At 35.0% G+C, this 27,313-nt stretch overlaps 1 protein-coding gene across 5 annotated transcripts in view; it reads left to right on the plus strand.

Moving 5' to 3' along the window:
* Positions 1-27,313, plus strand: part of KHDRBS2 (KH RNA binding domain containing, signal transduction associated 2) — a 342,378-nt gene that overhangs the window by 151,414 nt on the left and 163,651 nt on the right. For all 5 annotated transcript variants that reach the window (XR_016464481.1, XR_016464482.1, XR_016464483.1 and 2 more), the window contains exon 4: positions 1,808-1,954. Coding sequence is in view for 2 of the 5 variants with exons in the window: in XM_090136217.1 (XP_089992343.1) it covers positions 1,808-1,954 (147 nt within the window). In the remaining 3 variants the exon portion in view is untranslated. The remainder of the gene's footprint in view (positions 1-1,807; positions 1,955-27,313) is intronic.

Here is a 27,313-nt window from a genome sequence, read left to right on the forward strand (position 1 = left end):
CTTTTGATTTGATCCAAAGTATTTTTTTTTTAATAACATTCAGTGCCTGATAACACTTACTACCTTAACTGTATTTTGATTTTTTTCAGGATAGTTCTCTACAGTGGTTCCATCACGCTTTCAGCATGCGTTGTTCTTACCACAGTTTGGTTCACTTCTACATGAGTAGGTTTAAGCTGCTACATTACTTTTGGAGCAACTCACATGCTTAGTCATTCTCACTGGCTCAGGGAAGCAAATCTTTGTACAGTGCTTACATAGACTTTGAGTTCTTACGCTTCGATATTTTTCCTGAAGGAGCTTCTCTCTCCTTTAACAACAAGCACACTTGCAATAAAAGAAATATTTTCTGACATATCACACTTGGAGGAAGAGGTACCATGTGAAAATTCATTATTTAACTCTATGAGTTAAATAAAAAAAAAAAAGCATCATTAGATATATTCAGGAAGAAATGCTGAGGATTTTGCTGTTTCTAACACTTGTAGAAATACCTGCTGAACCATAAAAGAAAGCATACATTGAACCTAGGAAGATTATAAAATGATGCCTTTTCAGAATCCCTGTGTTTATGGAGAAGAGAAAAATGTCATTACCAGTGTTTCAACCATGCAAGCATATGCATATCTTCCTGTGAGAGAAGTATAGATTATAAAATCATGTTACCGATGACAAAATAATAACGTAAATATTATTTTTGCCTGTGTTTGAAAAATAATAGATGTGATTTATATTTTAATGAAGTTTGTTGACTTTGTTATCAATAAATAATGTATCAGCTGTCATTCTTGCAGTTTTTATGTCTTAGATATCTTCATGCTGCAAAAGAATAATCTGAGTATATACTAAGAAGCTGCAACTTCTAACCCAATTTTAAGCAAATTAGTTTACTTGTTTTCTCTGATTAAGTTTTCCATCTATAAAATGAAAATATACAAATGTACTTTCTTCAAAGTTACAGTTCTTAAAGTATTTTGAAGACTGATGTTTAAACTCATTAGGTCTTCAGCATTTCTTATTGCTATTTTGTATAGTAACGATAAATTTTGCATTTTGTTGTCATAGACAATTACATTAACTTGATCACTATTTTACACCTTTGCTTTTTGTAGGGTAACTACTATTAATGTGTATAATAGTTTACATTTGCTATCTCAAAGCCTTGTATAAAACAGTGAGGTGATGTTTCAGAATATTGCTCTGACATAAATTTGGATTCTTACTCTCATTTAATTGATAGAAAACTGAGACCAAAGACTGTCAAAATAAATGTAAGTGAGATGAACCATCATCTTAACCGTTTTACACAGGACTGCATAGTTACCAAATATCAGAACTGGGACTATAACTCAGACCTCATGTCTCAGATGAAGCCAGAGCAGTCTTTACTTTAGCAATACTAACATGTGCAGTCTACGGGTATTCATCAATTAAAAAACATATATACATGAATGATAGAATTGTTTAAAATGCTCCAGAATGGCTAACTGGATCTTTTTTTTTTTTTTTATTTCTGTGAACAGCTCAAATTCAAACTGATCCAATCATCTTTTGCATTTATGGAGTTAATTTTTCATTACTCAGTTTTAGAGTATTTAGCATTTTTTCACTGTGCTGATTAAAATCTGTTGTATATAATAATTACACTAATTTTACCATTCAAACACTCAAAAATGATTTTTAAATCTTTAAATGGATTGTAGTAAAAGTCTGTTTGCATTATGTGTTTTCGTCGTGTTCTCTGTAAAAGTTAAACCAATGCAAAATCAGTGGATTCCCAGTTCTAAAGAAAAAACTTTTTTCATAGGAGGAAGAACTGAGGAAAAGTGGAGAAGCTAAATATGCGCACTTGAGTGATGAGCTTCATGTATTAATTGAAGTGTTTGCTCCACCTGGGGAAGCATATTCTCGTATGAGTCATGCCTTGGAAGAAATAAAAAAATTCCTCGTTCCCGTAAGTGTCTTACAGCATTTTTCTGTGACTGTTCGTGGTTTCACTACATTAAATTTGTGCCTTCTTTAAATGCCTTCAGCTCAAGAAAAAAACTAAATGGTCTGTAATGGTCTGTTGAAGATTCAGCTAAAGGATATACTAAACAAGCCATTAATTGTCATAGTTGACCCCCCTCATGTGTTTTCTGTGTGTTTTGATGTTAATTTGTCCTACTTTCTTGGTTTTTAGAGGAAAGAATGGATTGTTTTTGCTGGTTACAATCATTAATCATTAGTATGCAAGTAAATTTTCAAGATTTTTGAATGTTTACATCTATAAAAACATTTAGATATGTCATAAGGTGATGACTTATCTAAAATGATCAATGATTTTTGTTTGGAGAAAACGAGCAAAACACTCCTCAGATTTTATACTGATTTTTCTGCTCAGTTAGTCTTGAATCAGATCAAAATTTAGCAATCCTCTATCAGCTAGGGAAGTGCTCAAGCAGTCACCAAAGCCACTTCTTTTGGACCTTTTCAATATTATTTAAACTAAATACATCACTTTCTGAAATATTTACTGGCTGATTTTTCTCCAAGCTCTCTGAAATGGATTTTCTCTACATTTATACAGTAGTATGTGATAATTTTGTACTTAAAATTCTTGTAGAATTTAAATATATACACACTAAGTATTAAGTACTACGTAAATATTTATATGTTATATATATAGTATATATTAAGTACATATTATATATATATATATAGTACTTAATACTATGTAAATATTTATATGTTATATATATAGTATATATTAAGTACATATTATATATATACATAATACTTTTGTACAGTATGAGTTATTGTTTGCAGTCTATACTGAGACTATTAAGTGCTTCAAACATGTTCAGAACTTGCATTCGTTAAGAAAATGAGTAGGAGCTTTTTTCTATTTGTAGAAATGAATTGCAATAAATGTTCATATCTCTTAATAATTACAGAAGGATTCAATTAATGTGTTTTTATCACATGAGATATAACGCCAAGATCAGAGATATTCAGATGAGGCACACATCTATTTGCATGGCAGAAATTAAGTGTTTTATATGGTTCTCAGATTGAGGTTCTGGAATTGAAGAAAATGAAATACATGTGCTATATTTAAGTACAATATTTTAAACTTTCAAATTTTTAAAGCAATTATACATTTTTAAGAGTACAAGATAAGTAACTTAAATCATTACAAATAAGATTAATATTTGTTTTAAAGAGCATGATTGATTGGCATCAAGTGAGGGACAGCAAAGAACCTCTTTCAGAACACTGATTTTATCTTACAGATTTTCCCATTCTATTCCATTTTATATTTCCAGATTAAAAACAAACAAACAAACAAACAATAAACCAAACAGAGATCATAAAATACTGTTTTATGTGTTTTTATATGGGAGAAAACCATGAGACAAGAAAGCAGAAATTCATTATTTATGGGGCTGTTGAACCTGCAATACAGAATAAGATCACTGTTATAACGCCGACAACAGCATGGAATTGTATTTGAGCATCAAATTAATGGTGAGATTCCTAAAAAATCTGGAATATTATAGCTAAAAATGGCAGTGGAGCTGATGATAAAGACTCTCAGCATTTGTCCTTTGGATAAACCTATTTCCAGTTCATGATCTCACCACGCTTTGCTTCTATGAATGGTTTCTTTTTTAAAAAGATAGCTTCATATGTCTTCTTCATTCTGAAAAGGAGCCACTGCATTATACGATTACATAGTCATGGTCTCCATTTCTGTGTGTTCTTGATTTTTATCATCCATCACATATTCTGTCCAGCCTGAGAAAATCCATTCTGAGTGAAGAAGGAGGAGGGAGTACTCTGAGGAGAGAAGTGTTAAAATTTACGGTGCATTACTGCTTAAAATATTAAAATATTTAAAATATTCAGAAACTGACCAAGCATATCTTTTGTGTGACACATTATTTATTGATAAGGATTGTATGTATTCTCCATCACCAGTAAAACAGCTGAAATGGAGGAAATTAAAAAACCCAACAAATTCTTTGTTATGAGATTTGGAACCTGGCTGGCAGTGGCAATAATCACTCCAAATAAGTAACAATCATACTTTATGACTTGTTTGTTGGTTTTATCCCCTTTGCTTCATTTCAGATTTACAAGAATTTACAAAGCAATTATTAACTGGCTGGTTACAGCATGCGTCAAGGGGTTTACACTGAAAAAGCTTGCATGAGATAATTTCCATTTTGTTCCCTATTTACAACATCTCTTGAATTTGTTTTATGATGTATTGTTGTTTATAAGGCCTAATTTATTGCAGCAGTGAATATCAGAATTGCATTACAGGAGTGGAAGCAGTAGAATCTAACAGTTTTATTTATACCAAATAAAGGATGTTATAAACTATTTAAATGAGTTTTCACATTGCTTATGAATTTTGTTAAACTGAAATGAAATATTGCCCTTAGAAATTACATTGATTATTTGTGTCAGTAAGATGAAAGGACATTTTCATACCATATCTGTAAGTTTTAATGGGACTGAATTTTAAAATAAGTGCATAGCAATCATAACAACAGAAAAACAAATTGTGGAATAGGGCAGAAGAAAGAAAAAAGGGAATAAACATTTAAAGGTTCATTAACTTATGCAAGATTATATTGAACAAATACCTTCAGTTTCATTTGGATTAATTAGTTTTTGATCTTGCCCAAAAACAGCATTGAAATTTTAAGGTTTTATCTCAAACTTGGAGGTAGAAAACAGTTGCCAGTTTATACTGGTTCTTCCAAATGTGAATACATTCTAAGTCAGAAGCAGCCCAGCCTCAGGTGGTGTTTTGGGATCCCTCCAAGTGGCATTTAAATGTATGATTTAACCCAGGATGTCTTCAGCCTTCAGTTGTTCAGTGACTGACAAGCTGCTAAAGCTGAGCTGCTTCATTTACTGTCTGCTGCTTTCATTTCACAAATGGCTTGCAGTCTGTGTAGGAGCCACACTCAGGGCTTTGCTACCTGGTGAATGAGATTAATTTTGCAACTGACTTTGCTGGATCTTTTGTCTTTTATGCAGAATATTGGCTTCTGGGGATATGAGGAGACCTTACTAATGTCAACTAGAGATTATACTGTGTTGTTTGATATGTCAAAAGAGCAAAGGGGATTGGAGTTTTGAAACTTAACTCCTCTGTGTACTATATATATATATATATATATATAGTATATTTTTTATTCATATAAAATATATATATGCAATATATATATATATTGCAACATAATAAAAAGGAAGACCACAATATGCTTCTTAAAATCTATCTTTTAGGGTAAAAATCACATTTATGCTGATTATAACATAAATTGTGCTAGCAAGCATTCCAAGTTTGTGGAAAGTACAAACAGTAGGGACTAGAGATTCTTTTTTATTATCTTTCTCATAACAATTAAATTCCTTACAAAGTTTCTTGGTTCCAGAAGCTATGGCTTTGAGAATAGCAGAATTTTAAGACTTCAAATGCTAATATCTTGATCACTTTGTGTTTCTTTGTATTTGCAAATAGAGTAAGAAACATTCCCAGTTTTCTCCACTGGTGAAATAACCAGAGAGCTTCAGGGAGTGGAAGGCAGGAGGGCACTGTGGTAGAAGGCCACAGTGGAAATGGTGGCTCTGGGACAGCTGGGGTGGAAGCTGGATTCAGAGCTCTCAGACATGGTGGGAACCTCAGAGCTGAGCTCTCAGGCATGTCCAGGTTTCAGGTATAAAAAGAGCTGGGGTTTCCCTCTGACTCCAGTCATCCTCTCTGTACCCCAGATTAGATAAGTGACATTAACCCAGATGACCTCCAGCAGTTCCTTCCAACCTTAGTCATTCTGAGACAGGTTTCTTCTCTGCACCTCTGTGTGCTTTTTGTGAATACTAGAAGTGCAAGAGGTCTAAGTGCAGAAATGGCTTTCGCAATTAACAAGTCCACTCTGATGTCTTAGCTTGTTAGTAAACTGCATTTTTAACCCAGCTGATGCGCCATGCTTACAGATTACTGGAGTTGCTGTCTCTGAAAGCTTCATCTTTATGTTACAGAATAGTTTAATCCCTTCTTTACCAAAATGCAGTAAAAATATTTCGTATTACAAGGAATTGTATGCTGTTCTTTTGCATTTAAATTTTAGTATCTGATATTATTTTTCCCCAGATACTAGATCTTTTGTTATTCTTAGCAGTAAAATTAACTTTCATCTAAACACAGTCCTGGGCAAGCTTTTCTAGGTGCCTTTGCTTGAGATGATTTCCAGAGATGCTTTCCAACTTCAGCCATTCTGTAAACTTACCCCACAGACAGATATACTTTGCACAGAGATATTTACCTCTGTGGTCACAGATACAATAGAATCCTTTATTGTCTGACAATCAGCAACTTCTGATCCCAAACTGCATGACATGCAGGTCTTGCTAAGGACCCGCTGATATTGTGTCCCGTTCCTTCAGAATGGGAACCAGGGACAGCAAATTAAAAAGAGAAATCTTTAAAATAGCCAATTATGGAGGAGGAGGAGCCTAGAAGATTTTTGTGCTCTGCTGATTTTAGTAAATGCTGTTAAAAATTTCCTCATCACTAATGAGCATTGAAATGCTGCATAATTTGTATTAGATATGACTATATCATTCTGCTTTTACACACTAATATAGAACAAATATATATATATTTAACAAATTAATATTTCCATATATTAAAGGGCTATATGATCCTTAGGATCTTTAGGATTTCTATGCTTCATAAGGTGCAATTTTTTTTCTGACAATCATTTCTACCCTTGTAAGCAGTACATTTCTATTTGCCACAGTTAGCATCCCTTGAGACAAGGACGGAAGCTGATATTGATCATTCATTTCACAGATGAGTGCTCTGTGATAGTGAGCTATTATGTAGAGGATAGTTTGCAGCTGGTGTGCCATGACTACTTCAAAAGGATTGTTTACAAATGTGGTCAGATGATCAGAAATTTAACCAATTATCGCTTAAAAGCTACTGTTCAATGTATTTGGCTGTATGCATTTTCCTAGCTTATTATACCCGCTCTAAAATGCACCTTGGCAGTGCTCAAGGGCTGGGAATAAACATGTGGTCTTTTAATGCAGTTCAGTTGATGGATGATTTCTTATGATCAACTGTCTGTACATTTTGGCATTTTCTGGGTATGTTTATCATATCAGACCCATCACAGGGTTCAGGGTGAGCTGCAATCTGCTCCCTGACTGCTAGCTAGGCTCTGAGGACACACAAATGCTGAGCTGCTCAGGGAGGCAGTTCTCAGCACCCGCAGAAGCAGAGCTCCATGTTTCTCTGATGCTTTAATAAAGGATGTTCTTTCTGCCTTTATAGAGCAGGTGAGTGCAGAATTTTATATTTTCATTGGGAATTCCAAGCTTCCTTGTAGAAGCTTAAATCTCTTACTGAAGAATTAACTTATAGAACCACAGAATCACAGAATGGCCTGGGTTGAAAAGGACCACAATGCTCATCTAGTTTCAACCCCCCTGCTATGTGCAGGATCGCCAACCACTAGGTCATGCTGCCCAGAGCCACATCCAGCCTGGCATCGAGTCTTTCTTGCTACCTTCTATTACAATAATTTTCTTACCAGTAATGTAAGAAAAATAAGCATTCTCACTGATCCAGCTAACAGCGTCGGCTCTTCAGTCTTTCTAACTAGAGATGAAAAGTTATGGAGAAAAAAGAGCCTTTTGGTAAAACAAGAGGTTACTAATTTTCTGTTAAGGTTATTCACACCAAGAGTTGGTACAAAAAGAATGAGATCTGAGGGCATTTGAAAATAGACTCTGACACCGGTTTGTTTCAGTGGGAAAAAATTAAATATTGAAGTACTTTAATCCCTTGAAGGCATATTTTTTTTCTAATGCTTCAAAAGAAATTGTTTTACATCCAGCATATATTTCCTGTGTACATACAGGAACTCATAGGTGCTACAGTCCAAAGTTGCTGATTGTCTGCTATGCCATGTTGTGCTAACTATATTGCTGTGTATACAACATGCAGCAATAATACAATGGTTTGGCTTTTATAACGAGTATACAGAAATACGAGACATTTATTGTGCTCATTTTTATTAGTCATCTGAATTCCTTCTGTGCTGCAGTACAGTATAAAATCTCTATTTACATACCATTTCACACTCTGTGGTTTTATAATCTTACTTTTGTTTCTAAATAAGCTGTATTATTGCTTTTTATTTCCAGTCTTTTTGTCCTACCTCAGATATTTCTGTAACTATGGTAGTGAATAGTGGCACAGTTCCAATTAAAAAAATAGACATCTTTTGTAGTCTTAAAAGTAAATAATTTATACTTGCACATTCTACAAATGTACTTGCATATAAACTGTGGCAATTATTTAAAACTATGATAAGGAAGTTATTTGAGCAGCTGTCTCAGCTGTGCTGAGAGCTCTGTTTTCCCACTGTGCAACATTTCTTATCAATTTTATACAAAAGTTTTACTAATCAAGGAAAGAAATTTTCAGAGATTCTGTTGAAGCTAAAATGTTGTATAGCACATTACCTCTTAATGATTTTCTTTACTAAAAATTGCCCATACCAAATTGAACCATTATAAATGTGTTCAGACACAGGCGTACTCAAGAGAGGTGTAAAGACTTGTGGGCAATAGCAGTTGACTTTTTACAGACAGTGGAGTTTTTCTAAACACAGTACAAGTTGGTCTGGCAGCACGCTGAGCAGCACTGAAGCAGCGCTGAAACTGCATAATTTAGATCACTTATTTTAATTTCGACAAGAATAAACATAAAGCTATCCCTCAAAGTGAAGGTTTAAAGAGAGAGACATACACTAAACTTACACAGATGGCATTTTTTAACTGAAAATCAAACTCCATTCTCTCTCAGCTCACTTTTTATGTGCTCAGTGATGCACAGTGTAGACTGCTGGTATTATTTCTGCTGTGAAATAGAGAGCAAAACAAAGAGTGTGCAATTCCTCACATATCTGAGAGAACAAATGCCAAAGGCCCTCTGCACAAACAGCTCTAAAAGTGGGCTATCTGTTGGCCTACCTGACCAGCAGACCCCTTTTAGCTAAGGCTAAGCTCTGCAGCTGCCTCGGGCAATTCAGTGACTTTACCATCTCATATCTGCTTCAAGAGTTGTTGCTCCTAAGTGGATTAAAGCCTTTTTTGATATGCTGGAGACATATTTAGTCTGTGAAAGCAATCCCTAGGTGGTCTTGCTCTGACACAGGGAGGAATCAACTTAAAAGTCGCGTTCGTGCTGCTGGAGCTAGCTCTCTGCTTTGCCTTCCAAATTAACTAGAAGCTTAACCCGGCTGGGGCTTTCACACTAGCAATTAATCTGAGCATTTTACTGAGAAATTTGTGTAGTTTAAAGACGTTTTTATGATGCACATGATGAGTCTGTACTCTTAAGCAATTGTATGGGATTGTCTTTTTCCTTACTGAAGTTAGGATGCTGGTTTTTCAGCAGTGACCGATCAGAAGCTATGGTTTGGATCTTAGTAAAATAAAAGTCATGCAAAGAGTTTTGAATCCCACAGTACTACTCCCAGTTTCTCAACAGAAGAGTTAGCTAGGTCTGTAACACTCAGAAGGTACTTTAGCTTGGTATCACAAATTAAACTTGCCTCAGAGGAACCTCCAGCACCGCAAACCAATCTATCATTCAATTTTAGAATTGAGTGGGAGCATAATTGACCAATCTCATCAATAGCAATAAAGATCAGATATTTGATACAGTGAAGAGTCTGCATTTTCATGGCCTGTAAATAAAATTACATCTAGTTGTATATAAAAGTAGGCATGAAAAACATATCTAAAATACTTGGTTTTTTTCATGCAAGGAATAACTTTGTAATGGTTACAAAAAAAATGAAGTGAGAGACACCACTGGCTGTTGCCAGCGTGTATACTAGTCTCATTTTTTAGCCTTCAGTAAGAGGGAAGAAAAGGAAAATACTGGAAGCAAGAAGATAGGAAGTATTTATTTAGGCTCTTTCAAGGAAGTGGTTTATTTCTTATACCACGCTGCTTTACTGCCATTTAACTTTTTCAGTAAAACACTGGGATCTTTGAGATTTATTTATTTCGTGGAGGTAGACACATATAATTAATTTTTTTTTCCCTACTTTAAAATAAATTGAAGAAGCATACTGCAAATGCTACCTAGGAAATCTGTTAATTTTTTTGGTTGGATCCATTTTGTGATTTGTGGTGTGTTTTCATTATTATTGTTATTATTTTTCTTTCTTTAGTGAAAGGTGGAAGAGGAAGGTTTTAGTGACATTTTAAAGCTTGAGAGAGAGAGAGAGAAAGGTCAGCATAGCCAATTCTGATGATGCCTAGTTGTGGTTGCTTGGGAAAGCATAAAAGAAAAAGCACAAATACAGAGTAATCTTTCCCCTGTTGTGTATTTCCAGCTCTCAGCAGTCAAAAATTAAATCTTTTAAAGCTGCATTTACATCAACTTGCTTTCTGCCCTGTGGTAGATTTGTTTACTAGTTTTTGAGGTTGTCAATTCATTTTTTGAACCTTAGTTAAGTTTATGGCTTCATAAGAGATGATGTGGCAATGAGTTTGACTGTCTAATTATGCACTGTGCGTAAAATAAATAAGTAAATAAAAGACCACTTCCTCTTGTTTATTTAAGACAACCTTAATACTTTATGAGTGCCCTCATCTTCATGCAGTTAAAAGCAATAGTCTCACACCATTCATCTCACTTACATTCCTCTGGATTTTTTTCTTTTCTGTGCCCCTGATCTTTTCATGCACTGAAGCTACAGTGTACTTCAGATCATCCCTGCAACAAACCTCTGACAATCCTTTGCACTTCATTCAGAATATTCCTTAGCCCACTCCTTCTTTCTTGTAGGGATGGGAAGGCCAGGAAGGCACACAATAGCTTCATCTCACTAGTGAAAAAGCAGTATGCTTCTGATGTGGATCTTGTGATATTTTTCATTCCAGTATCAAGGTTTATGTCATTACTGTGTGCTATTCTTGTTTCTTCCACTGATCTGATGTCCTCAGAATGCCATTTGTAAAAAGTCTGTGGCATCTGTCTTGAATAATAGTAACTAATTTAAAGCTTTATATTTTTGGTGTTATAATACCTATCAATACTTAACTTTAATTGTGGTCATTATTTTGTCATAAAATGCATTACTTTGCATTTATAAATAAATACTCATTTTTTTCTGGCATTTTCATTCAGTATTATGAGATATTTCATCAAATGTTTGCAGTAACCTTTAGATTTTATTGCCCTGAATAACTTTGAATGAAATGCTGTCAGTTCACTGGGGCTTTTTTATAGATAATTTATGGATATGATGAGCAAAACAGATTATTTCGAAACACCCCAATACACTCTTCCACTCAGAAAGAAAAAAAAATCAATAAAATAAAACAGTCCAGCTATTCCTAATACTCTTCCTCTCATAATCAATTAGGAAATCATTAAGCAATGTGGTGATCTCTCCTGCCTTTTGACAACTCCAGTGATTGCTGATAACCATCTGTGGGGGTTCCTATTAAAATGGTGTCTCATGCTCATGCTAAATCATACACCTCAGAAATAGTATGAAGGATAATGATACATTAACCCATAGGTGTATTCCTGATGTTTTAGAACACTGGAAGTGTCTTAAGTGCAAGAGAAAAATACGACAAAATGTCATTAGGATGAGAGATTTTAAAAGAAAAGTTTAAATATCCAGTTCTTATAGAAAAAGTCACTGGTTGTGAAGGGTCTGCAGAAAAACAATAAAACTTATTAAATGAGTTTTTCAGTTCAGCCACAGTGATGAAGTGAAGGCAAGATCTTTTAAATATCATACAAATATTAGGAAAACTTGCAGAAGACAGATTAATGCCAATTAAGATTGGTAAAGTAAAAACTGCATGCTTAATTGAATTCGGAGTTGTGAAAGATACATATGGTGAATAATGCAGTGATAACACATATATAAGTTCAAGTAATGTCAGAAGTAAGAACTATGCTAAAAAATAGATAAACTTCAGTCTCTAGAGGTGGTAACTATATAATTAACATTAATGATTCAGAAGAGGCGTATTTATTCCACAAATAACCTTTTCATAGATGGAAAAAATGTTGAATGATATATTTGCATTTTACAGGATGTATGTAATACATCCTGTATTTGTATATGTAATACTTTGCAGTTTTCTAGCACAACAATGCTATTTTTAAGAAAACCCTTTCAGGAAAAATAATAATAATAATAAAAAATTGGATACTAGGGAAAAGATCCTAGAGTGTTGGTCTGCTGTGTGCACCAGAGCTAATGAAGGCTGATTTCTAAAAGCTTTGTTTCTCGTATTGAAATTTTTGGCGTCAGATAATATGTTCTATAATAATGTATAATGTATAATTTAATAATAATGTTTTCTGAAACTTCTATGTGTTTCAGACACTAACAACTTTTCATTTGTACATTTTTCGGTTAAGCCTTAATCTTACATTGATGTTTGCTCTTTAGTAAAGGCACTGATAGTTTCTCACTCTTCTGGATGACCTCTTCCATGAAACTGGACAGGACTCTCTGCTTTAGGACTACTGGACATCTATCAGATATAGTTGAAATAGACCAATGAGTCAAAAGTTAGTTGGATTAGAAAGGCAAGAAGTTGAAAAAAAAAGTGTGAAAAAAAATCTTGCAGTAGCAGAATGATCCAAGTATGTGGTGACCAACCCAACACTAGTCTTTCACAGAATTATTGGGAAAAATTGCAAATAATAAAAAAAAATTAAAAGGTATTTAACCTTTGGTTTTATATGTGTATGGCTTTATAAAAATAAATTTGTCAACAAAATCTGCTTTTTCATAATCATTGAGAAAGTTCAGTGATAAAATAGTGTTAGGCATTTAAATTAGTGACATCTGACGTTCTTGTAAAAATCCGTCATTTGTTCAGTGTAAGTGATGAGGCTAAAAATTCCTCGTTAATAAGAAAACTTTTCTAAATAGGTGTGACTGTAGCAATTTTTTAATGGAATTGATATTTCAAATTGTCAACTATGGTTGCTGTATCTGATCTCAAAGATGGAGATCTGCTTCTTAATATTAGGCTTCAGCATATTCCTCTCTCAGCAAAGCAGATTCCCCTGGGTGAGATCTTCAGAGGGGTACAGGTGTTGCAGAACTAAGAACAACATACTCAGAACTAATTCTAAATAGATCAATTCCTGTGTCCATGCCTCAAAGTGAATCCAATAGCCAATAGCCTGTTTACACTAATAAGTAAAACACATTGTTCAGATTGAGAACTAGGATGCATTTTATATCCTGCTTCCTACCTGCCAAGTTTAGTCATTCTGTAAACAACTCCTTAAACTTTCTTAAACTACACACCTCAGATTAACTACACACACACCAAAGTAAGCTTGAAACTCATCAAGGATTTTTACCAAGAGATGACTCACTCTGTGGATCTGCCCGTTGTCGATTGACTACAAAAGGAATCCACCAGTGACTAAAATTTAAACAAAATGAAAGTCTTATTGGCAAGAATTTGGTCATTGTTTTCATTATTTCCTTTACATGTGTGATGCTTTTGAGAAATAGATTAAATAGTGCTTTGTTCTAAAGACAGTATTTTGAAGTTGACTTAATCTAGTCATAAATGCCTGGTCTGTGGGGTTTCCTTGGGTGACAAACATGCTTGGGACACCAAGGTAAAACAGATGGGAAAAAGAAATCAAGATGTGCGGAATAACAGTAGACATAAGGGATTCATGAAGCAAGAACTATTATCTCAGAAGGACTAAGAAAATTTCAATATAAAAAGGCATTTGCATGTGTAACATGGTGCTAAGTAACATGATGGGCATTATCTGTACCCAGTCATTATCCTTAACTTGGTCAGCTGGAAATCAGCCAAAGGAACCAGGGATTTTGTTCTGATTTTAATTGAGATTTCTGCCTATAAATACACAGAAAGACAGATTGTACCTTCAGTATTGGCTGGTCTACACTTCTCTGAATATCTTTCTTTGAAAAACAATTAATAGATTTTTGTCAATCTGTAAAGACGAGTTGCTTCCAAGGTAGAAGCTTGCATATGAAACCATGTACAAGGACAGTTAAAACAGAGGTTGTATAAAGCTCTAAAAATTGTTTTGTGCAGTGGGAATCCTGACAGTCTGCTTCACTATGGCATTTTCAATGTAGTGCAGTGATTAACATAATAAAATATTATGAATTCCAGATATGCTATTGCATACCCGCATACCTGTATGAAAATGTGTTTTTCCCCTCTCTATCCCTCACAGAGTGTGAATGTATTGTAGGATGTTTAAATAGCTCTTTGCTTTAGTTTAGTTAATCAGTCATTGATCATAGCTCAATTATTTCTATGATCAGAAATCCTGATTTCTGCTGCGCACTTAAATGCAGTTTGCCTTTTTGGCTGCTATGCTGCACTGCTGGATTTGAGAAGACAGTGAAGAGAAAGAAAAAGATGTGAAAGAAGTGAACTAAGCAATTTAGATAATAAAAATATTGAACAGACATTAATAATGGATAAACAATGGACAGAAAAAGTAAGGAATCAAAGGACTATAATTGTGACTGGTTTTGCCTTTATTTGTAGGAAAACGATGCAAAGTGAAAGCTATGATTTTTTTTTTGTGTCTCAATGTATATATTTTCTGATACTAATTGCTTTAACTGCAGGGAATGCAGTTAAGAATCAGCTGCAGGCTCTGCACACCCAGCAAAGAGCAATGACCACAATGTAGTGAATAAAAATGATTCGCTTAAATTGTTACTTGACTACTAAATTGTGAAAAATTACACAAAAGCAATTACTTTGCTTTCAAGTCTGGGAGCTTTACCTTTAAAGTTTACTACCTGATAGGACAGGTAGTAATGACAAGCAAGTAAATGCGACTGGCATCTAAGACTGATTTGATTAAAGTAGGTGATTCTTGCATTAAATCTGGGAGAAATTTGCTACTCTTAATCTGATTTTTGCCTAGTTTAATCTTTATTTGGCAGCTTAAGTCTATACCCATGTTTATCTGAACTCTGCAACTTCAGGTTTTCTGGGAGCTCTGATTCCCATTTGGACTTTACTGATGTATTGTATGGCAGAGAAGACAAACTGTGGAAGTTAGGTACAACATTGCATTATACATAGAAGTAGAAGGAAGTAAGGATGGAGTTGTAAGAGAGTGAGAGTGCTGAATATGTTGAGTCCTTCCATATAGTTAGGAGGATAGCATCAATATAAAATACCCAACACAGGCAGCAAACAAACGTGAGGGAAAATAAAGAAGAAAAATAAAAAGAATTATTTCCAATCAGTGCTAAGTAGGGTAGATACTTGAGAACTAGAAATAATTATATGGAAATGCAGTAAAAAAATCTGCTTTTGAATTTGTGCATTCAGCAGTATATAATCCTAAAATTAACTACAGAAAAATAATAGAAAGTAGTTAGGTAAAATAATACAAGAGACACAGCAGTAAAAGAAGGAAGAACTCTGAAGAGGAAAAGTCAGATCTGTATAGAGATGAGACATGTTTAAGATGTAGAACAGTAGAGAAAGCAAAAATAGTAAGATAAGAGAAGGACAGGAAAGTAAATGGAAGGGAAGAAAATTAAATCAAATCATCTTGAAAAAAAAATGAATAACAGCAGCAAGATGTGATCTGTGGTTGAGACATCTATGAAAAATACAAGTGTTATAGATTGTTTAATTTTGAAAGGGAATTAGCTTTTAAATCAAGTGTAGCATAAAGATATATAATTCTTCTAGATATGAAAAAATGAATTTATAAAAAAACATAATTGTTTATATCCAATTTATATTTGCCATTTTCATTATGATGAAAGCATTTCATATGAGAGTGTGACAGCTGGTAAACTCCACTTAAAAATTACACATTATCATTAATATATCAAGCATTGCGTGTTCTTTCTCTCAAAGAGAAATTTTGATGAATTATTACAGCACATGCATGCTTGTAACAGAATAATAATAGATTACATTTCATTGAGATTGACAGACCAAATACGGTGCAATTTCACATTTAAATTTTTGCCATCAAAAATAAAACATCTTAAAATATCACAATGTTTGTAAAGGTCTTGTGAGAAGGAAAGCACTGTGACATGGCCTTTTGATAAATGTTGGCTGAGAAATAATTGGCCAAAGGTGTAAAATATCAGACACATTGGAGAAAAATCCACAAAATAGCAGGTTTCTTTTCATGGACATCTGTATTAAATGGAATCAGACCAGTTTTATTCTAAATAAAATTCTGTAGTGAAGTCAGATTATTTCATGAGAAATGAGATTGGAATTTAGTATTCAATAAAGTTTAATCTGAGAAAAAGTTATTCATATGCCCAAAGCTAGAAGCTAGAAAACAAACCTGAAGTTTATTCACCACAATGCTATTGACTAATTTCTTTTGCAGCAACTCATATCATAATCTCCGAGCTTTCAAAAATTAACATCAACTTTTAAACAGTAATAAGAAATTTGGATGAGGAACTGCTCATTATTGGCCAAGAGTGATTAACCACAGAAGATCTACTGAAAAAATAATATTTTATTGAAGAATGGTGCTAGTCTTGTGAACGCATATTTATATATAGAACTGCACACAGATGTGAAGTCTCCTACAAAATAACACAAAGTCCCATGAGCTGATCTGAGCTAATGCAACTATTTTATATTCCAGGACAAAACTGTGGAGTGTGTGCAGACTTAGCCATTACAGATGCTCTAATTACTCTGACTTAGCTTATAATCAGTTATCCACTCCACAGTACTTCTGTTGACAATCTGGGCGTATATGTATGGGATTAAGTACATACAAGTATGTCCTTAAAAATCATCATTGTAATTATACCAGCTTGGTAATAACAGAACCATTATTATTTAAGGATATAATCACCAAGTAAATGTTCAGTGCCAAAATTCATTCCAGGAAAAAATAACTGTGAATCTGATAGGTAAGCAGCTGTTTAAGAACGTGGGGAAATGATCAAGAATTTTCACAGATGAAGCCATTGAGAAAAAACAGACAGTTTATTTGTTTTGATCTAATGTAAAGGTTATGAATGAAAAGGAAGATTTTAGGGAGCTTAGAGGTTTTAGTGACCAGTTATAGCCACCATTCTGCAGGGAAGTTTCACATTTTATGCTATTGCTTTTCTGTCTTTTTCAAAGTACACAACACTTGTAGCCCTGAGTGCAAGATCGGAGGTGGCTAAGAAAACATGATCTGAAAAGTGATGATGCCAAGGCAGTTTCTGCATTTTAGCTGATGACACTTTAACAGAAGTTCAATCTATGTGCAGTCCTGGCAATAAGGAGCAGAGTCTGTGGCTTTGTTTTCAGAGATCTGCAAAGTAAGGCAGACTCTGCTCATACTTGCCAGAAGAAAGGAGAACACAGCAGAATACAGTTGCTGCAGAATCCTTGTTTGAAATTAGGTTTGCTGCAATATTTTAAGGTATGTAATCAAGAAAAATAATATGATAAAAAGCCCTTAGTAACATTGCAGCTTACCTTGGTTTGGAGAATGAGAGATGGACCTCTCTCGTCAGGTCAGTAAAGAACTTGGGAGTTCATATACTTCTCCTTGTTAGTCTCTTCAGACTCTCATTTGGAAATGTTTCCATCCTGGGAATGACAGATTGAATTATACAATGGCTTGGGTTGGAAAGAGACCTCAAGGATCATCAGCTTCTAACTCTCCTGCCATAGGTAGTGTTGACAAACACTAGATCAAGTACTAGATCATATTGCCCAGGACCTCATCCAACCTGGCCTTAAACATCTCCATGGAGTATCCACAACCTCTCAGGGCAGCCTGTTCCAGAGACTTCACCACTCAGTAAAAAAACTTTCCCAACATCCAATCTAAATCTTCCCTTCCTTTAATTTAAAACCATTTCCCCATGTCCAATCACTATCTACTTGTGTAAAAAGTTGATTTCCCTAATGTTTATAAACTTTCTTTAAATATTGGAAGGCTGCAGTGAGGTCTCCCCACAGCCTTCTCTTTTCCAGGCTGAAAGGTAGGCCGAGTTCCTTCGGCCTATCATCACAGGAGAGATGGTTCAGCCTTTTGACTATCTTCATGGTCCTCCTCTGGACCCTCTCCAAAAATTCCACATGTTTACTGTGTTGGGGACCACAGACCAGGACGCAGTACTCCAGCTGGGGCCTCACAAGAGCAAAGTAGAGGTGGACTGTCACTTCCCTTACCCTACTGGCCACCCTTCTTTCAACTGAACCCAGGATTGGCCTTCCAGGCTGCAAGCACACACTGCTGGCTCATTTTAAATTTTTCATCAACCAGGAGCCCTAAGTCCTTCTCAGCAACCTTATTCACTTATTCCTTATTCACTGAATAGTCCTCTTTTCAAATCCATATCTTGTGAATTTAAAGATAAGTATATGTTGAGGGATCATGTCAAAGGCCTTTTGGAAATCCAGGTAGATGACATCCCTTGGCTTCCCTTTGTCCACTGATGTTGTCACTCCATCATAGACAGCCACCAGATTGGTCAGGCATGACCTTCCCTTGGCAAAGTCAGGCTGGCTGTCTCAACATGTCTTCTAGGAGGATCTGTTCCATTATATTCCCAGCCTTAACTGCAGGGTGTTCCTAGGATTGACTATAAGGTGTTACCAGACTTTAATTTGTTTTCTCTATTCTTTTTTTGTGTATATTTACTCTTACCCTGGTTCTCTCTTTTTTTTTTTTTTTTTTTTGGATTAAAGAGAGTATTTGAATAGTGTATCTCAAACTATATTCTCACTGTATTTTGGAACAACAAGATATAGAGGTTATTTTATCTCTCAACATATACTTAAAATATGGCAGGATCTATTTTGATAATTTCTTCATGCTTTTAATGAGCTCAGAGTAGCAGTCAGCAGTACTAACAACAGATCTACAGATCAAGACAAGATGCCCTGCAAGTCTTTTCATATTTCATGGCTAACTTTTAGTGAAAAATTACTAATTGAATTAAAAAGTCAGAGAAGCAATTTATTTTCTTCAAGGTTAAGTTAGAAAAGATTGAGCCTGACATTGCCATAAAGCATTGATGTTAATAAAAGGACTTTTTTTGCCTCATTACTTTAATAGGGTTTACTTAGGTATATTCCCCTCTTGTAAAATTGCTAGTTAAATTTATACATTCTAGGGCCATAAATATAAATTAATGAACAATGGAACAATCTCTCTTCCAGTTGAAAAGTATGATTTGGAGATTATATCCTCAGGAGATTTCTGAGTGCTGTTAATGACATTTCATGTTCATTAAATTAATGTTCTGAATTTGGGAGCAGGCTTCTACACTTCCCTTCCTGAAAAGGTCTGTGGAAAAAAAAAATAGAGTACCTTATAGGAAAGGAAGTATAAACTCTATTCCATTTATTCCATTCCCTCCACACCATTTTTTTTCCCTGTACTAGTCTGTACAGTTCTTTTTTCAAAAGACTTAAATTTTGAACTGGAAGAGCCATGCCGTGGCATCCTAACCTATTAGCTCAAGTTGTAGGACTGCACATACCGAATAAACTTAGGAAACATGTTCTAAAAAATGACTGACCATTGCAGAATTGTCCAAATTATGCAAATGTCCCAAAGAACTGAATAATGTGAAAATATTGTTTCTCTTCATATTTACAGTTGTAGATATTTAAAAATTGTATATCAGCAGCAGGGTATTAGTCACATAACAGGTAAAAACTGTCTTCTTAACTGAATTCTAACTTTAATTAAATATTGAAAGTTGATTTTTAATAAATATTCATTATTTTTTTTAGCATAATAAATACACATTGCAGTGTATTAGTTTTTCAGCATCTGATGATTGCCTTATAGTTTTTTCTCTTGACTCTTCATTGCTAGATCACATGCTACAGGAAAATGCAAACTTTATGGACAACCTTGCTAACATGATTAAGCGCTGTTTTGTTTTGTTTTAATTTTAAATTAAGTATTCTGCTATTAAACAGTAAAAAAATATTTTTAAAAAGTACGAAATTTATTTTTTTACCAACTTAGTGCACCTGTGTGTATCTGTGTATATATATGTCTGTCAGAAAATTTGAAATTGGAAAATTTCAAACTAGAAGAGTACAGACATCAAAAATATTGTCTACAACCTATGTGAAAACTGGTTAACTGGTCGAGAAAACCCTCAAAATGGTACCCTTATGAAAAACAAATGAAATTAAACATTATTTTTTCAAAACATTTGTGCAATTAAGCTTTCCAAATACCACCATGCAGTATTAATTTCTTATGCTGTCTTAAGAGCCCAATAGTCACAGAATCATAGAATCATTTGAGTTGGAAAGGATTTTTAAAGGCCATCTAGTTCAGCTTCCCTGGGATGAACAGGGACACCACAGCTAGACCAGTTTGTTCAGATCCCTGTCCAGCCTGACCATGGACATCTCCAGGGATGAGGCATTGTATGGGATCCGTAGAGTCATGGTCTGAACCACTGATTGATCACGTGGGGAAAGGACCCAGTCAGCCATGGGAGCACAGGTGAAGACAATTCAGCTGTGTGACTGGAAGGGGTGGAGCCTGGCTGCACCTCTCTTAGACCTTATTTAAAGGCTGACTGCCGCTAGGGAAGGATCTTATTCTGGAGATCCCTCCTTAGTGGAGCTTTCTCCTGCAAACCTAGTGAGCAATCTTCTTCCCTTTGTTTATAGCACCTCTCTACTGTGCTAGTCTTTCTGTCATCGTGCCTTTGTTGTAACGCCTTTCCCATTGTACTGATCTGTCCAATTGCTACGGGCATCCACTGCCTCTCTAGGTAACCTTTTCCAATGCCTCATCACCCTTACTGTAAAAAAAAAAAAAAAGAAGAAGAAAAAGAAAAAGGTTTTCTTATATCCAGTCTAACACTCTCCTTTTTAGTTTAAAATCATTTCCCTTCATCCTGTCCAGTAGACCCCACTAAGGATTCTGTTCTTTTTTTCTTGTATCTCCCTTTAGACACTGAAAGGCTGCTCCCAGGTCATTTCAGAGCCTTCTCTTCTCCAGGCTGAGCAGCCCCAGCTCTCTCAGCCTGTTCTGTAGGAGAGTTGTTATATCCCTTGGATTTTCATGACCTTAGTCAAGGAACTGGCATGTTTATAGTACAGAAGAGAACTGCAAAGGGGGTGGTGGTCTGATGGCTTGGAGGGGTCTAAAGTAATACTCCCTGTGTGTCTGGGGACAGTGGTAAATTGGAGATCCCGGGGCCAAGGATGTGGGAACATTACCTTAGGACTTTTGTGGTGAAGTTTCAGATAGAAGTCAACAAAGATAGATTTATGTCAGCAGCATGCCAAGGGGGGGCAAAGCAAGACAGAGCTTACACTTCCTTAGCTTGAGGGAGAAAATGTTTGATTAACTATGCATGTGAATGAAGACTGTTGTGTTTTTTTTTTATCTGAAGGCGAAATGACTGTTAATGGGAAATGCAGTGTGTGCTAGGAGTAACTCTTGTAATTTTTTTATTTTTACTTTTTATATTTTTTCAGTATTAAAACCTGATGGCTGAGAAAAAAATTGGTGATATTCCACCACTATGGAAAAACTTGCTAATTTGTGTCCTTACTTTGAAATTAAATACAACTTGAAAAATTTTGCAGTGTCACGTTTTTTAAAAGTCTGGTGATGATGATGAGCTCTCAAAGAGAGGAAACTTCTGACCAATGCTTGATATGTACACGGTGGCATCGAAACCATTATTTTTACTGGTTTTGGACCTGTAGAGGTCTGTTGAGGAAAGAAAGGTTGTTATTAGCCTTCGAGCCTCGCAGATCACTTAGCTGCCTGCAGGCATACCAATTAAGTGGAGTTATCATCCCAATTAACCATTGTCCCTTGCCAGTCAAAACTCATTTGGTTTAATTCGGCTCCCTAGGAAATGTCCCAATTAACCAGATTTCCTAATTATCTGTGTCCTGATTAAGTGAAGTGTACTAATACAGCCGCGTTAATAAAAGAGCACTTTTGTTGCTTAAATAATTTTCCAAAGTTTTGGTTTATGTGTAACATTCTCAGAAAAAGAATGGCTGAACTTGGGTTTTTATTTTAGCAATTACAGACCAAAAGACAATTGGACCTCTGGCATCAGTAATTAAAGTAGAAATTGCCAAGAAAATGTTATCTACTAACAAAGGCAACAATGGTATTTTGTTTTGTGTTTCTACCTGAATATTTCATTCTAATGTGATGCAGCCATAAGGTTAGTTTAGTTGGTAAAAACTATAATTACTACTTGATTTCGTAAGGTCTTTGCAAAATCATGTGAGCTAGGAGGCCAAACTTTTTATATCTTTGGTCACATAATTAGGCATAGAATGTGTCTAAAAAGTGGTCTTCTACCGCTTGAAATGCACTTAGAATATGTTCAGTCCATAGTCATGCTCTTTGCTTCAAGGCATGCTTTAGTTTGTTGGCAGATGATGTCTTGGTTTCCCCATGCTTGTGACCTGTTAGTAAATATGAAACTGAAATGGCTACTAGTAATGTGTGACTGATACTTCACCTCACAGAAATAAGATGATAGAACGCGTTGTCATTGGACATGCATGACAAAATGAAGAACCTACAGTATTTCATTTATATGCTTAGATTATTATATTGTGTGTACATGTTGTATACATAAGTCTACTAAATTTTAATGTGATTTTCATCCAAGCATCTCAGATCACGACTGTACAGAAACTTTTTAAGAAAAAGAGTTGAATGTTCTGTAGAGGAGAATTCCTCTATCGTTTTCTTTTAATTGAGGAGTAAAAGAGTTGAATACAATTTTGCACCCAGACATTTCCTGTGCGTTGTGTAACATCTGAATGATTTGCCTGAATTTTTCTTCATTTCAATGCCAAAATAATCCAGTGCCCTTACTGACCACAATTACACTCCCTGACTAGCTCAACTTGAGCTCCAAATCAAACAAACTTGTCACTACAAGGTGCTTAAATTCTGAACAGATGATCACAGTGTGCTATCTGATTTGGCAGAGGTGTGACCTCAGTCTGCCAGCACATAAGTACACCTAAATGGAGCTTTTCAGTTATACATGGTTTTTTGTAGTGTCTGTAATTCCCTATGGTGTTCACTTTTGACACAAAAAGCAGGTTTCCAAATAGTTCCTGGACCTAGCATATAAACCATTGATGACTTTCCTTCTTGCTTGACTATAATGGATATCAGGGGTTGGCTGGCAGAACTGAGCTCACCTATAGTTTTGGAGGAGCTCTGCTATTCTCAGTAACTCGAAGTGTTCCATTTTTTGAATGAATTGTTTTTAGAATCTTCTTTTATGACAGTCTGAACATGATCAGGATGAGTCAAGCCAGGATGAAGAGTACTGTATGTATACAAGAATTAAGCCCCACACTAACAGGAGCAGAATACCTACCACTCCCAGATGCTAAAAATACAACATACAGCAAAGAGATGTTATTGTGCAAAAATGATAACCAAAAAAAGAAGTAAAGAGGCACACACAAAAAAAAAAAGATAAAAGCCTGTTTTATCTTTTCTGGGTGGCTTAGGTATCTCTATTTATGTTTTAATCAGATAAAAGCAATAGTGAAAGAGGAAAGAAAATGTCATTGGCTTGATTACTTTCACAGTTTTTACTGTGGGAGATATTAAAAACATTAACAATAGATGGTATCATAAGAGGCTTCTGATAACTTATAATTCTCTCCTGCCAGCTGGGAATGAAAAAGCTTGAAAATGTTTCCCAAGTGAAAAATTTATCTGTCAGAATGAAATTTTCATTTTCTGTCTCTTATGCTGTAACTTTTCTATCAGACTCACTTGGGATGTAGTGAGTAAGGCAATATTAAAAAAAAATAATAATTCTCTAGAGTGCTCATCCAGCACTGTCATGTAATTTGAAAACAGCTGAACTGCACGCTTGTCCCTCTCTCCATGCTAAGATGAAATATTTTCATTCATGTTTGTTCTTAAGGTTTCACTGCTTATGAAATCTGCCTAAATATTTAACTTCCTTGGAAGTCAGCGCACTTTGATTAAGGATTAAAGACTGCAAGTATATTAGATGTGCTAGGTGGGTAAAAAAAAACCACCAAACACAAATAAAACATTCTTAGATATTCATTATTGTGGAAAGCAAATATAGACTTTATGTCAACATCTGTTATTCCTACTATCTTTAAGATTTCTGAATAACATTATATTAACATATTTATATTTAAAAGAAAACAACATTATTTTGACTAGTTAATAAAAACAAAAAAATAATTGTAGAGGAACATACATCACTGTCCAGAGAATAGCTACTGATTCACTTGGATTTTAGACTGCATATTTTTGATAGAGATGAGCTATGATACTGCAGTAACCATGAACAAAGTTGAAATTAGTTGTTGATTCATACATTTGAAATACATGAAGCTTCTACTGAGGCAAAGAAAGCATTCAGTACCTCAGCATTTTCTCTGTTCTTCGTAACCAGGTTCCCTGTCTTGTTCAGCACTTTTCCCTAGTTTTCTTTTTGTACTTCTTGTTGTCCCTGAAAACCCTTGCCAGATTCAGTTCAATTTGGATTTGACTTTTCTTGCTCTATCTATGGATGCTCAGACAATGTCTCTGTATTCCTTCCAGCTTACTGTCTGTGGTTCCACCCTCTATGTGCTTTCTTCTTGTGTTTGAGATCAACCAAGTTTCTTCTTCTTCAGCTCTGCAGCCCCCATGGCATTTTTTACTAGTGGGTTTGGTTTTTTAAGTTGTTCCTATGGTTGGCTGGTTTGTTTTGTTTGTTTTTTTAATCTTAGAAATTCTTGATTATGCATAATGCAGGTAGAAAAAGTAATGCTATCTGATATTTTGTCTTCAGTATCATTCTCAAAAGTGAGGGATTGACATTCAACAGATACTTACTTTGCTGGATTATTTTTATGCATGAAGGAAAATAGGATTTTTTGTTGACTGGATGTGTTTTGTGGTTATATCGATGACAAGGATTAAAGATGTGAATACCAAAGGATAAAATGACCAAACCCAGAACTTCAGCAATGAATCCTCCTATGATTACTCAGGTATCCATATCCTTGTGGATATAGTGACTTCAAGAAAACCATGCAGAGCACTTTAAAATAGATTTGTTTTTTTTAGCTCTGAACATAATGTTGCTAAAAGAAAAAAAAAAAAAAAAAAAACAAACACAGTCTTTTCTGATTATGGTCTTTCTGTTGAGATCCACAGCAATCTTTACTGTTGCTGGTACAGGGGAGGTATATAAATGTGGTATATTGCGTTTTTTTCCTCTCTTTTCTTTAACTGCTCTATAAGTTGTTAGTGTACACCAGTGTTCAAAGTTTGCTCTTCTGAGTATTGCAGCTGCCAAGTCCTGTACTAATGGCAAAAATTCAAGGGAAGTAGCAGAAAAGCTATTTGAAGTATAAGAAAGTAATAGGTAGAAAGGAAATTTCTAAAAGTGTTAAAGAAGAGTTCCAGCACAATAAAAAAAAGCCTGGTAGAAACTGTCAATAAGAAAACACTCATGAAAACTAATATGATAACTATCTCTTTATGGGATTTAGAGATGGAAGAGAGTATACTGTGTTCTATATCCCCCTGTCAATACTTGGTTTTATATTTAAGAAAAAATCTGTACTTTATGAAAGAGCAATTAAAAACAGTATATGAAAAGATCAAAGTTAGAGAAATTATTTATTCTTCTGAACTCTACCTTTTGGGAATGTTGTTGCATTTAAGTAACAATTATATTTAAGTTAAAATAAAATCATGCTAGTTTCAGCTACAAGCAGTACTGCTTTGAATTGTTATCAGAATTGTGACAGGAGTTTAGTAGAGTTATTTATGATAACTTCATATTATAGCAATTGATTATGGTTTCAACCCATTGTAATCTACCAGTACTATCTGCCCCCACATATTCCTGTGGAAAGAAGTTCTAGAAGTGTTGTGTGCCTGTGGTGTAAAATATTTTCCTTCACTGCAATACAGCCTACAGGTCAAAAGAGGTGATTCTCTTGCTATATTTAATATTGGTGCAGCCTCACCTTGAATATTGTGTGCATAAGAATGACACAAAACTGTACCAGAGAGGTTCAGACTGGACATCAGGAAACGCTTATTTACCATGACAGTAGTCAAATATGGGAACAGGCTACCTGGTGAGGCAGTTCATATCCCGTGCTTGACAGATGAGGAGATGTATGGACAAAGCCTTAATGCTGTAACTTCCCATTAGTCCTGAAATGGTCATGCAGTTGGAATTGATGATCTTTGGAAGTCCCTTCAAACTGAACTGCTCTGCTTTTCTCTACTTGACTTGACTCACTCTTTTCTATTCCATTCTACTCTGTTAAATGAACTGCCCTCTGATACGTGCTTTTTTGTAGTTCTTTTGTCTTTCGCAAGGCAGCTGCAAGGCAGCAGGAAGATGTATGCTTCCTTGTTCAGTTAATCAATTGTCAAAGCATTTCATGGTTTTATAAACCTCAGTCTTATCATCCCCAGCATCTTATGTTCCCAGTGCCAAGACAAGAGGCATTGGATGCAGACTGCAAAGCAGGAGGTTGTAAACATCAGGAAGCACTTCTTTACTTCTCTCTATTATATCCTTTAACCTCCAGAATTATATATCTTGCACATAACTTTATTTACATCTATTTTGAGATGTGTGAACCAGGAATTGACTTAGCGTACAAGAAGCCTTTTCCATGAAACCTAAAGCTTTGTTTGGGATATTAAGGTCAGTATTTTCACTCCTGTGGAGCACTTAGTCTGGGGTGCTCTGGTAATATCATTGACCAAGAATTCACTATTAAATGTTATGAGAAGACTGTTAATTGTATGTGTCTCATTAAGTTTGGTTTCAGTTCTGATTGCTGCATTACCTACGTCAAGCTCTGGGAATCTTAGTTTGGAAACTGAAACCACTAAGAATAAAAGCTGGCATAGCTGACTTGCCCAGCCTAACTAGTCTGTCTACCCCACACTTCCTTTTCTCATTGTTGGTGCATTTTCTAACTTGTGTAGCAGATAAAACAATGTTTCCACAAACAGTGTTTTTTCAGTATGCTGTGTGTCTTGGAGCACTATTAAATCTACACAGAGGCTGAAAAGAGTTCCTAACAAGAAAGCCATTTATTTTATGCTAAGGATATATCAAAATTAAACTAAAACATCAATTTTCAGGCTATCACAGAAATATATGCATAGGAATAAAGGCTAATTCTTTTCCTGTGTCTCAGTTGTAACAAAAAAAAAGTCTGGAGGAATTAAACAAAATTA

Source organism: Phasianus colchicus, chromosome 2, assembly GCF_987193195.1.
Source record: "Phasianus colchicus chromosome 2, bPhaCol1.hap1.1, whole genome shotgun sequence".
Lineage (NCBI taxonomy): Eukaryota > Metazoa > Chordata > Aves > Galliformes > Phasianidae > Phasianus > Phasianus colchicus.